General features: G+C 40.7%; 1 protein-coding gene across 1 annotated transcript; it reads right to left on the bottom strand.

Annotated features, from left to right (window-relative positions):
- Window positions 1–8,138: 8,138 nt before the first annotated feature.
- On the bottom strand, window positions 8,139–9,116 carry MC3R (melanocortin 3 receptor). The gene has a single exon (XM_009707690.1). It carries the CDS (start codon window positions 9,114–9,116, stop codon window positions 8,139–8,141), a length of 978 nt encoding a protein of 325 aa, XP_009705992.1.
- Between the last annotated feature and the right edge of the window lie 3,800 nt (window positions 9,117–12,916).

Below are 12,916 nucleotides of genomic sequence, written 5' to 3'. Positions count from 1 at the left end.
CAGAGTCTACATAACACCACTTTCTTTTAAGTTTAGGAACATCTTTATATGTTAAAGAGCAACCTTTGTGTTATATAATGTGCTTTTCTGATTAAATAGGTGGTCTATTATACAAACATAAAAATTTAAAGCAGTACACTTTATTATGACAGTAGTACAGTGTTTGATTTAATTTTTGTACATGAAGTTACATATGCAAATCTATTAATTCCTTTCTTATGTTTGAAGAGAAGTTTACTGCATGCCTCATATTTGTTCCTGCCCTCTAAGAAGTCTTGAATTCCCATCTACCTAAATTGCTTTCATGCCGATAAATCTAAAAAGAAAAGATTACCTTTATTTACTGTCCATATAACACTTAAGAACTTTAAAGGACAAGTCCTTGATTTAGAGCACATTTCCAAGTACATGCTGTAGAATTTTAAGATTACTAAAGGCAAGTCTTTTCACAGGTATCATGTAATTGACTGCAATGAAGATGCAGGCAATAAAAGGCTACAAGCTTTGGTACGGTGTTTTGCCAAAATGAAGAAGTTCAGCCTCCTTTCGAGAGACAAGTGTTTTGTGAAGAGGTGCTTTGTGCTTAAAGGCTGAAGACAGGAGTAGCATGTAGGCTTTGTGAAATAAGACAGTAACAATGATACAGATGAAGTCTGTACCAATTAGCTGCAGATTCTTGATTTCACAGTTAATGGTTCTTATCTGCTGATAGGCACCAAAGATATCCATCCTCAGATCTTGCCCTCTCCCATGTCTTGAATGTCACTACATGCCTCCAATAGCTGTTTTGCACAGCTGTTCAGACTTTAATTTCCCATCCAGCTTTCTCTTGCCTCTCTTTTTGGCCTAATATTTTCTTAAAGGTGTTGATCCTGCTGGTGATGAAAATCTGAATTGTAATGACTCATGGAATTGGCTCATTGCATGTTAGAGCTCCTGCCTGCTGGCAGTGCTGTAGCTCCGGGTCTCCCAGCATTTGGACAATCTTGGAACCAGATTTTCTCTATGATCTCAGAGGTAATGGCATAACTGGAAAGGACAGAGGTGCCTCTGCCTGACCCTTTCCATCATATACACATTTCATAAAAATGCAACTTCGTAAATTTTTCACTATTTCATTTCAAATTTGGGAAGGTCAAGGTCTACAAGGTTGGATAGAAATTCACTGTCTTTCACTGAGGTAGAGATAGAAAGACTCCTTGGTTCCCCAAGCAAGTTATTTCAAAAAATCATGCTCCTTCTCTATTTTCTCCTGAATATAGAATTTTGTGTGACTGCTTACCTTGACAAAACCAGCAATTAGGTAAAAAACACTTAGCATGCTAAGTTTTAGCAGTCACTGTCGGCTCCTGCTGTAGCTGAAGAAGAAAATTTTTCCTGGCATAGATACGGTGAAGCAGTGGCCCAATTTGACTTCTACAGTGAATAAAGATTCTCATCCTCTTCGGTGACTGCTGAAGAGGAATTTCTTTGCCTGCAGCATTAGTCTTTGGCAATACTCACCACCATGAAATAAGGTATTATAAAAAGAGAAAAAGAGTTAAATACACTTAGAGCTGAAGAAGTCCTCACAGCTGTATGCTAATGGCAGAGGAAGTACTCTGTTTCTTAATGCACTTATTCTGAATCATGCTTGGATGCTTTTCTCAGCGTGCCCTCAAGTGACTTTAAGTCATATACACCAACACTCATGCAAAAATCTGTTAAGGTGTAATATGAACCCCTAATGAAATGAGTGCTAATAGGCCCTCACTGCCTTTTCTTATCACAGGAAATAACTCTTTAGACTGATTCTCCCAGCTGCACCTTTTCACTGCTTTGATTATCAACTCACTCAGTATAATGGCCCCGTTGGGGTAGGTTGTTTCAGTAGCGCAGCTTTTGAAGGTGGAGAGGCACTGCAATCGCTACCCAACTGCTTGTATAAAATGGGATTGTGTTGAGTGAGCAAACTTGAATGGGAATAATTTAAACTATACTCATTGTTACATCAATTAATACCTGGTTATAATATTTATGTTAATACAGAGTAGTCTCAAGTCCATCGTGTTTGGCCCCTGTCTTTGTAGTTCAGTTGCAGCTTACCCACAATGTACTTCCTTACAATTGCACTGATTATATCAGTAATGTGTTGAAAGTGTTGTGCTGCTTATTATACCCATTATAATGAATGAGGACTGCTCTATGTATTTTAATTTTTTTCTAGAATGTTCATTTCTGACCCTGAATCAGTACTAGATATAGAACAAACCAAAATTGCATCAGTTAGGCTTGAAGGTGAATATTACTGTGTTTATCACTAATGGAGACAGTTTGAGCAGTAGAATTATGGATTTATGGTTTTTCTAAGTAAATCTCACTTTAGCAGTGCCTTCTTTGTTTGTAAACACAAGAGAGGAATAGCTTCAAATAAAAGCTGTGTGTTTTTTCATAAACAAAGAAACGAAAAGCATAAAACAAGACAAAAAAACCTTGGAAATTGATAGCTGCTTAGGGCAGATACTTAGCTATGGCACTATAAACATTCATAGCAGCGAAATAGCAGATAATAAATAGATTTCCATCACCAGAACAAGGGGCTATGTCCTCTTCTTGTGCACAGTCCTTTAAATGGGTTAGAATAGCAAGTAGATCTAATTTTGTCATTAGTGTTTTTGGAATGATGTGAATATTATACAAATTTATCTTAACTCTTAAAAGTCCTGGTTCAAGTCTTCCTGATAAAGTGTGTACTTCTGGACTTCTTCCCCATTGACCAATACAGCATTGCACAAACACCAAATTTACTGTGTTCCAGTTTTTACAGTTTCTGTTTCAAGGACATTTCTAACTCACCTGTGATATACAAACCTCCCCATATCAGGCTGGTTTAGGGCTACTGTGCATAGCACTGAATCAGTGAGTGTAATGGAAATATGCCTTTTGCTCAAATTAGCACTGGTGCCAGTAGCAAGGTCCTGTGTTGGTACCTTACCCAGTGAATTTAGGTTGACTCCAACAGGTGTATATTATGAGAATGATGAACAAGCATAGTCCTGTGCTACAATTTAAATTGCTTATGAAATATATAATGACTGTGATGATGTTAAGGTGGTGGATGGTTATGAAAAATGAATTTGGAGCGAGCTTCACTATGCTTGTTATTTCTGGAACAAGAAGAATTAAAAATGCTTGTTTTCGAAGCAGATTTAAAGCATCAAAATCTATGTTTTTATCTTTGGAGTGGCTCTGACAGAGTTTATTTTCATTCATCAGTGTAAAGTCTGACTTGAGCTGTGATTCTGTTACATGGCAGCCTAGGAAAGAACACAATGAAATGCGCAGCTGTGATGCTGCACTGCTCCCAGTGTAGTGAGCTTCCCCTGTGCAAATGGGCTTCACCCATAGCTCTGGCCTTATGAATCTGCTTTATCTTCCTTCCTCAATGCCTCTGTCCACTTAAGGTAGATTATTAATTGAACCACTTAAAACCAAGGCTGTATATTAACCTTTTAAGTTTTAACCTTCAAAACTGAGCAGAACAGCACCATCTGGATGTTCTTCGCAGAGATATATATGGACAGGAATTTTATTAGTCATTGTAGTGTTCTTTGAAAGCTATTTCTTCCCTCTGCCTTCCACCTGAAAGCCTATTGAACATGGGCATTGTGTTATAGTTGTGATAAAAAGTTAGATCCATGCCTGTACCCGGGGCTCTTCTGAAGAGGGAACACCAGAGAGCCCTGTTGTGACTTGGTAGCAACATTTAGAGTGATATCTGGAGTTGACCTTCAGGTTGCCAATACAAGCTATGTGAGCCCTCCTGCCCCTGCCCTGCACCATGTAGCCCACTGAGTGCTGTCCAAATTTCTATGCCTTATTCAGAAGGGATCATCTTATATCAGTTGGTCTGAGTGCAGCTTGCCTCTGCGCTTGGATGGTGGAGACAGGAAGGAACAAGCTGTTCTGGAGCTGTTGCATCTGCTGTACCCATACTGGGTGTCTCAATGCCCAGATTATCTGGTTTCTCTCATACTATCTCAGAACTGTGCGACTGAGATTGGGCTGGGTTGTCCAGCAAAGGGGTTTCCAATGTGTGTTGTGAAGCAGTATTCCTTTGTGGGTGAGCTTCAAAATCGCCTTAATGGTTTAGGTGTAGCTATCAAACCAAACAGCTAACCCTGGTCCCAAACTAGGCTTCAACAAATAGAAGCATCTTATTTTAGTGAAGAGGTAATCAAGGTATTTGTACTAATGGCCCTACTGATGACCTTGGTTGACTGCAGAATTCTGTGCCTGGACTTTGTTATTTGTCCATTAGGATAAATGCTTTCAATTATAAAATATTTAGACACTTATTGATGGGCAAATTACATGCATAGTACTGAATTTTATATGAAAGAAGCAAATCTGGCTGTCATTTGCAAATATACTTATTGAGTTGACTTAGTGGGATAACTTATGCTTCTATGAATTCAAATATTTGTCTGAATATATGGGGTTTTCTAACAAGTCTTTGAGCAAATGGTAATCCTACAGTGCTCATGAACTGCCTGGTTTTCTAGCAGAAAAACTGAATCAATAAATCCATATAAATGGCACCTTTAGATGAAAAGGATATTATCTCAGTCTGCTACTTCTCGCACTATCTAGGGGGAAACTGCATATATCTTTTTCAGCCCAGCACTCTTACCAAGGAAGAAACATTTCTTCTTATGAACAGATTATACATCAGCTTAATAGTAACAACTCTGAAAGGGTGCACATTTCACTGCAATTATAAACAGGGGCAGATTCTCAAGAGATAGAAATGTTGCTTTGGTTACTAAGCATATGTTATGGACTGCTGCCCTGTACTAGCATGTGTCGCTGTGGTGTCTTTGTTCTGCTGTATGTACACATCTATAGGGTGCGCTGCAGGGAAATGATACTGTTTTGGGGGGCTTCTGCTGATGTTCCAGTCCTTGTGTCTCTCTTAGATGAGTCCTGACTTGAGCCTTAGCTCTGTCCCTGAGGACTGAGGATGGCTGAACACCAATTCCAGGACTGCCTTCTCAGTGAAGCTTTAAGATCTGTCCCACAGCAACTGATTGCAGTGGTATTTCCTTAGAGTACAGTCCTGTTCTTCACTTCTATTTCACACCTGGAGCTGGAGCTATTAGAATTAATTCACTATCTCCTATTGTGGAGTTCAGTCCCATGGAGGCTGTTTCTTTCCCTGCCCATCATGGACAGGCTCGTGAGCGCTACCATCATGGCTCCATGCAGAAGACTGCACCATGGGTTTCCAAAGCATGATTTAGAGCTGGGAATCTGGAACCGGGCCTGGACAAACCCACCATCCATCTCCATGGATAACCTGTGGGGAGGAGCTGCACCTTCACCGGCGGGTGTCAGAAAGTGTGAGAGATCTTTGAGAGATTTTATGGATTTTCTTTCCATCATGTTTGCATATGGGATGGAGAAGTCTGGCTTTTTTTCTCATTTTTTGTGTAGCTCTGTGGACAGCATGTAGAATTAGGAGGTTTTTGCCCAGTGTTAGACTCTATTTCTAGTTTTGTGAACCAGACCACCAGGACTGTGATTTGACATGGCATGGTACTCCGATAGAAGCAAACAAGATTCTAAGTGATGTCTTCAGATTGTTTTATTCAACATATGTATGTTTTACTTAAAGGCAAAGCACAATATGAATCAGTCTCATCTAAAATCACTTTTAAAAATAGAAATAAGTAGGACATCAGGTGCAATAAAAGCTAAATACACGATAACCTGGGGCAGAATATCATGGCAAACCATGCTCCAGAATATAAAGGTACATAACACTGACAACAGGTAGTTTTTTACAACAAGTACGTACAGACTTGCCACACCACGAAAGGCGAATTGTGTAGTTTCCTATGCTGATTTGTGTCAGTTCATCTTAATGTGCCACATCAGGTGTTGCAGAAGTAAGACAGGCTGAGCTAACAGAACAGATCTTAGTACTTCCAAACTGTAATTCGTGAGACACAGATAAGGCTGAAAGCGTTCAGGTTTAGCTTACTTGCCAGTTGCTGTGATTTTTCTCTGATCTCTATCTGAAACGTGGGAGAATTTTCATCTGTGCCTGTTCTGCCATGTGCTCCACAGTGACCTTGGTGGTTTTTTTAGTGTAGTCTTTTTAAAATTAAGGGTTATGAGATTAGGTAAGTGTTGGAACAGTGAGAGTGTTGGGAAGGTGGGAGTGTGGAGGATGGGATTATGGGAGGAAATGAGAACTTGATTAGGTAATTTAGGGTATGATCAGAGGGCAAGTGAAATAAGGAGCATGAGGTTGGTTTGGGCTGATGGGCAGAGTGTGGCTAGAGCACAGGAGACAGTTCTTGACCTCATGAAAATTATACACTCCATAGGACTGGGAAGTTAGGTTGCTCTCTACATAGGTTGTAGGATGCTGAGAATAAAATACAGTCAAACATGGGCCAGTATTTCCCAACTGTGGGACATGTCTTCCCCATGGACAGTCAGAGCTGGGTTCTGGAGCCAGTAGCAGTGGAACACCATCAGCCTGGGTTGTACCAGGACTAGTGTGTGAATGCAGAACTGGAGGCAGAGAAGACTGGGAAGGTCTGGTCTGGGTAACTGTTCCTAAACTGACAGAGGGGAGACGCAGAAATAACAACAACCTAGCAACTCCACTCAAATGGGAAAAAAAAAAGTCTTAAGTCAAATGAGAACTTTTAGACATTTGAAAGCAATAGACAACCCCAAGGGTTCCAGGTTACTACCCCTCCTAAAAGTGAGATACCAGAAAGGTGCTAAGTAGACTTTAGAATGGCTTAGAGTTTTCTTAGTCTGGCACTGTCTGTGATACTGCCTATATGTTGTGTTATCTACAAATCGCATCAGCCTTTGGTCAGTTACAATATGCTATTTGAAGGCCACTTACATGGTTTATTTCTATAAAAAGCAGAGGCAAAGACTAAATTATTGTAGCTGAAGTTGCATGCCTTACAAGCCACCAACTTGCACACAGAGTTTGAAAATGATTGCAAACAGCATGATGCTTTCTTGTTTCCAGTGCCAGAGTGTCCATCCACCGAAAACTCAGTGTAAAGCTCTTTATGTAAAAAGAGACTGACCCATGACACATATTTCTCAAAGCATAAAGTCATATCTGCCATACGCATCTTATTTCTTCCAGGTACCTAAGTTAGCCAAGTGGATATCTCTAAAGACTCCATGCAGCTTTTACGCAAAGCTAAATTCAAACCATTTTGCATTTTAGCTATTCCTTATGTTCAGATCTGTGCAGTGTTCAAAATCTTCTAGGGATGGGTCTCATTGTGACAACTTATCAAAAGGAGATTTCTGTGACTTATTTTATTAACATACCAACTACTACATCGATCAGTGCATTCCAGTTTAAAAAAAATACTAAAAATTAGAGGATATCATACTGCTATATCACAATAAGTAATGTAAATGCCTTCTTCATGAGAGTCACTTCTATAAGGCAGCTCTTTAAGTCACACTGTCACTCGTACAGTAGCTGTTCCTTTTCACTTAGCTGATTTCTACTGAAAGAATATTTCAGTGCAAAAGGAATGTTTACTTTTACCGTTCAAAAATTTTACTCCAGTTGCTTTATAGCAAGCAGCATAAATGTCAATCTATTCTTTTATTAAAAGGTGGAGGCATGGGAGTAAGTGTAGAGCAATGCTGTTACCTGTTGATGTTTTGATTTGTCTTGCAAGTGAATAGCTTTCCATTGAGGTTACTAATGGAATCTTTTAGAAAACACTGACTTGTTGATTGCGGCACAGACATAAAGCAACAGGTACAAATGAATGGTAGAGAGAATATTATTTCAGTCTCTACAAGTTAGTATTCCCTTTCAGGATTTGTTTTTCCAGTAAGTTTCTTAAACTATTTTGTAAGCCACTCTGGATTTCCTTCTGTTATAACTATTTGAATAATTTCAAATAATTTAGTTGAGTCTGGTTTTCATTTTTAAAAGTATGATCAAGGTATCAAGTAGAAGGTTACTTTTTCTTCCTGCGCCCTTCCTTCAAGCACTGCTTTTAAAGTGGAGCTGTTATGTACCTAGATATATGTATATATTAATACACCTGCTGTGTGTATCCTCTCTCTATTCTCAACACAAAGCCAGAAGCTTACAGCATGCACTGTCCCACACTCATGCCATAACAGCAACACACTATTTCTTTGAAAGTCTTTCTCATCTCCAGACTCCGGAAGGCATAAATGAGTGGATCAATTACTGAGTTGCACATTATCAAAACCAGATAGGTGTTGAAGTGTGAAGTGTAGCAGACGCAGTATGGATTCATTGGGCAAGAAATGATGAGGATGAGATGAAGGAAGAAAGGTGCCCAGCAAACAATGAATACACCAAGTAATATGGTGATGGTGACAGCTCCCTTCATGCAGGTGCGCTGGTAGGGCACCCCATCAACAGGGAGGGCTGCAATCCGCTTAACATGCAGGCGTGCAAACAAGAACATGTGAACATAAAGGGAGGCCATGAGAAGGAGCATGGTAAAGAACATGGTGATGAGACAGACAATGACAGTTTTGCTTTCTGAGTAAGCAATGAATATGATGCCACAGATGATACAAGCAATCCAAATGACCACAATCAGGCTTAAAGCTTTCTTCACAGTCATGATGCTGTGGTAATGGAGAGCATAGAAAATAGTTATGTACCTGTCAATGGCTATAACCAAGAGGTTGCAAATTGAGGCTACCAAAGAAATACAAATCATTGAGTCAAAAACATTGTCCATATGCTGAATAAAGTGGTCATCAATGATCAAATAGCCGTTGCTCAGGATTGCAATCATGATAGTCTCCAAGGCATTTGACATGCTCACTAACATATCTGCCACAGCCAAGCTACAAAGGAAGAAATACATGGGAGAATGTAGGTTTCCATTCTTCAGCACTGCAAGAATGACAAGGATGTTTTCCAGGAGGCTGATGATCCCTAAAGTCAAGAAGACCTCGGCTTTTATGAAGACCTGCTCACAAAATCCATCACTGCTTCTGTTGTTCAGAATTGAGTCATTGAAGTCTTCAGTGACATTACGCAGCATAGGCTGAAATGAGAATGCAAAGTGTGTGGTATTCATTGTCAGCAAAGGAGTTGAATTCTCAGGTGATTACAGACCTGATAGAGCACAGATTAAAAAGCAGAAAAAAGAAGGGGAGGAAAAAAGGAAAAGAAGTCCTTCCAAGTTGTTGCTGTGCACATGGGATGGAATCAAGCAAGACTTTTCTTTAGTCACTTTTACAAGTAGAAACATAAAAAAATCTGCATTTACAGTGAGTTTTGTGTCAGTCACAGGCTACTCTTCCTCTTTGTAAGAGGGTGAGCTTTAAATCTTGCAGGCATCAAACAGTTTTCTCTGAAGGAAATAATCATCAGCAGCACATTGCTGGTTCTAGCTCTCCTGATGATTAAAAGCAGGGAGTTTTCTCATCTGCTATTCTTTGCTGGGGCCAGTGCGTGCTTGTTGCCAGTACGTTGCAGCTCGGCGAAGTGTCTCTTGCTATTTCAGTGGCAAGAAAGGAAAAGAGAACTAAGGGATTTATACATGCATGAAAGAAAAAACAACTCCTACTTCATCCTCCGTGCAGACCATTGGCCATTAGAGAGCAAGCACCTTTCTGACTGACAGCTGCAAACACCAGGTACAGCATCCCCGCCGCTGGCTCCACCAGCAGATCTGAAACTGTCTGGCGCCCTCTGCAGATGGCGAATAGGATGGATTTGCCTTAAAATTCGTCTGAAAAATGGGATTTCTGTCCAGCAAAACTTTATGCCTGTTCTCGGCAGCCGGGTCCTGCCCATCGGAGTGCGCAGAGGCATGCAGCTGAGGGTGGTAGGTGCTCAGGGGCAGGCAGGATGCCCGTACGCTGTCCTGGCCTCTACTCGTCTCCTGCCTGGAGCCAGAGCTCCTCTTGCCTGGTTCGAATGAGCTGGCTGAGAACTGAGCTGAGTCTGGACAATGCCTCCCTTGAGGATGTCCTGGGCTCACTGGGGCTTGCAGTTAAAGACAACAGCCCGAGGGTGAGCTTTAGGACAGATGGAGTATGGGTGCAAACAATATGCCTGTGATGTAGTTGCTGAGGTGCTCCAAAGGCTGTCATTAGCTAGATAATGTCGGTTTCATCAGAGACAAGCTCCCAGGGATTTAATTCCTTGCCCACAAATGGTTTCAGTTTTGTTTGTTTGTTTTGATTCCTAAATTCCTTGCTCACAGGTGAAACAAAGTGCAGGTGTGAGTCTCCACACCTTACTCTCTCTGTGTTATGACTCTCCAGCTCTGCTGAAGGATCTTGGTCAGCCTAAAGGCTTAACCGGCTCTTGCAAGTTGAACTTTATTTTTATTTTTATTTTTTTCTTTTTCTTTCCTTCTCCCTGTCTGCAGAGGTGTGCTGTGTTGTACTGACAGCAAAGGGAGTCAGGAGGGCAAGAGGCTCAGCTGCTTGTTAAACCAGTTACATGGAAGTTAATTTGTAGCTGAATTCAGCTTCCAGACCATCTCTGGCAGCTCTTCTTTCAAGGACAGTGTTCTTCAAGTTCAATTGCCTGAGTTAAAGTTAAACCTTTTTTTTTTTTTTTTTTTTTTTTTTTTTTTTTTTAATACTATTGACCAGTTGATGAGAATGGACACTTAATGTTGGTCTGGTTTCCTTGGTAGCATCTACAGTCTGAAGCCTTCTGACCTAACTGCTCTTGAACTTTCTCATAATCCCTTAAATCTCTGAGAAGTCCTTTATTCCTAAGAGTAAATGCTTGATACGTGGGACTGCTCCGATATCAGACCTATTTTAACAAAGGTTCTTTTAGTAACCTTCATGGGCAGTTCGTGTGGACACAGAGCTGTGGGATGAGCTGGTCTGACCCAGCATGTTACTGAGTTGCTGGGTCTGTCTCCAGTATTTCAGCAGCCCCGTGCAGCCTTGGTTACCTGTACTAGAAGAGCTGCCCAGCTAGACATCTCTGCTGGAGAAATGAAACAAATTTCCATGTGCCCTTTTCTTTCTATTCTCTTTCAGAAGTAATTCTCCCCAGCAGCTGCATTCTCTCACAGGAGTCCACCGTAACTGATCTTAACTGGAATTGTACCGATTTTAAGCCTATGCAGGGCCCCCTGCATATGATAATTGATAATTTTCAGTTATCATATATTAACAGGCAAGCATAAGGCAGATTTTCCTTGCACATTATTCACTCACACTGTATCTCTGTAGTGAATTTTCTTAGTTTGGTTTTTTTTGAAAGCACTCACTGATGTCTGTATACTTCATGACTCGTGTTTTTGCAGAAGTACCCTACAATCAAAGCCGTACCATGTCACATATACTAATGTTTGAGATTTCTATCACAGGTTTATTAGCTCAAAAATTCACAAATATTTTCCAGTTTCATTCAGAATTATTATCATGCACCCATAATTCAATACCAAGAGGCAACGAATCTCAAATTCAAACTCCAGATGATAACTTTACAATGACAATATCCAGTGTAGAAATTTTAATCTGAAAAACTATCTGGGGACTTGCCCACTAACTTGTCCAGTTAGCATTTTAAAGATCTTAATTGGTCTATCAAAGTTTCTCCCTAAATTCAATGATGTATTTTAGAGCAGATAGATAGCTTAAAACAACAATCTCTCTCTCCCTTACATCTAATCACATGGCAGGGAAAAGACGTTCCCTCCACTAAAGTGTAGCAGTTACGGATTTAGGTCTAGAGTAACTGTCTTTATTTTGTGCGGTGAACCTGGTTGCTTCTTGCTAGCTTTCTTGAGCCGATGGAGTGTACTCAAGATAGTGATTTCAAGACATAATGACTGTCACTGGGCCTTGTAAAAGTTGTCTTTCCAGGTGAGGAGGAGCCCATCTTTGCAAGGCTAGACAGATGCCCCTCCCTGCCAGCGCAGTCCTTGGGTGCTGTCTTTTGAAGTGGCAGGTGGAGGTTGTGTCCTCCCAGGGTGAGGACAGGATCAAAGGCAGAGCTCCCATTCATGGAGGGGAGCTCACTCTGGAGGAGTAGCATCCTTCTGGGCTTGGCTCTGGATTACCTGCTGATAGAAGGGCATTTGTGTTTTAGGAACCCACACATAACCCAATTCATAGGAGTGATTTGCCATTTACATTCCAGTCCTGTCCTCTTCCTCTGGTTAGTCTAGCAATATACTGCATTAGTTCTGTAAATATTGACTCCAGAATGCTCCATCCCTTGCAGCCACACTTTTTCGAAAGACCGCTACATATTTCCCTGCCTTTCAGCTGAATCTGAGAATAAGAATTCATTAAATATGTTGCATCGTGAATTTCTGAATGTATCTGGAATCAAGCTACCATTTGCACTGAGATGCAATTTGAAGTGGAGATTGAATGTTATATACCAAAGTGGATTAATGGCACTATTATCGTTGCCATTAAGTGCTAAAAATAGTGGCCTAGAGCCTCATGTGTCTGATTGCAAGCTCAAACTGACTTTAAGGTCTTTGCAAAAATGGGAAGAAGCTGTGTTTGCACAAAAGACAGCAACATGTTAGGCCTTGTTTTCAAAAGGTGTAAGGGGATTTCTCTGCTTGACATTGGAAAACCTACATGATCTGAAATTTTGCAATATATTTTGCAGTAACATATAATAAGTTGGTGCTCCTCAGCTGCCAGTTCCTGCATTTCTGGAGATACAGGTAGTGATCGTGTCTGTTGCAATGCAAACCAGACAGGTTGCTCTAACATCCACCGCAGTGTTGCAGTGGATTTGCATCCTGGCAGTTGCTACATTACATCTGAGGAATGACAACTTACCAAAATGTACTAAAATGACGGTAGACATTCATATCCTCAATCTCCTAGATAGTGAAACCCACTTGTCTTGGGTAGGGACGCAGAGCCATGGCATTTG

Source organism: Cariama cristata, unplaced genomic scaffold, assembly GCF_000690535.1.
Source record: "Cariama cristata isolate BGI_N322 unplaced genomic scaffold, ASM69053v1 scaffold35809, whole genome shotgun sequence".
NCBI lineage: Eukaryota > Metazoa > Chordata > Aves > Cariamiformes > Cariamidae > Cariama > Cariama cristata.
Note: the sequence above shows the minus strand (reverse complement) of the source record. Positions and strands in the feature narration are given on the sequence as shown.

Coding starts and splice junctions, on each gene's coding strand:
- MC3R (XM_009707690.1), bottom strand. CDS start 9,116: ATGAATACCACACACTTTGCATTCTCATTTCAGCCTATGCTGCGTAAT.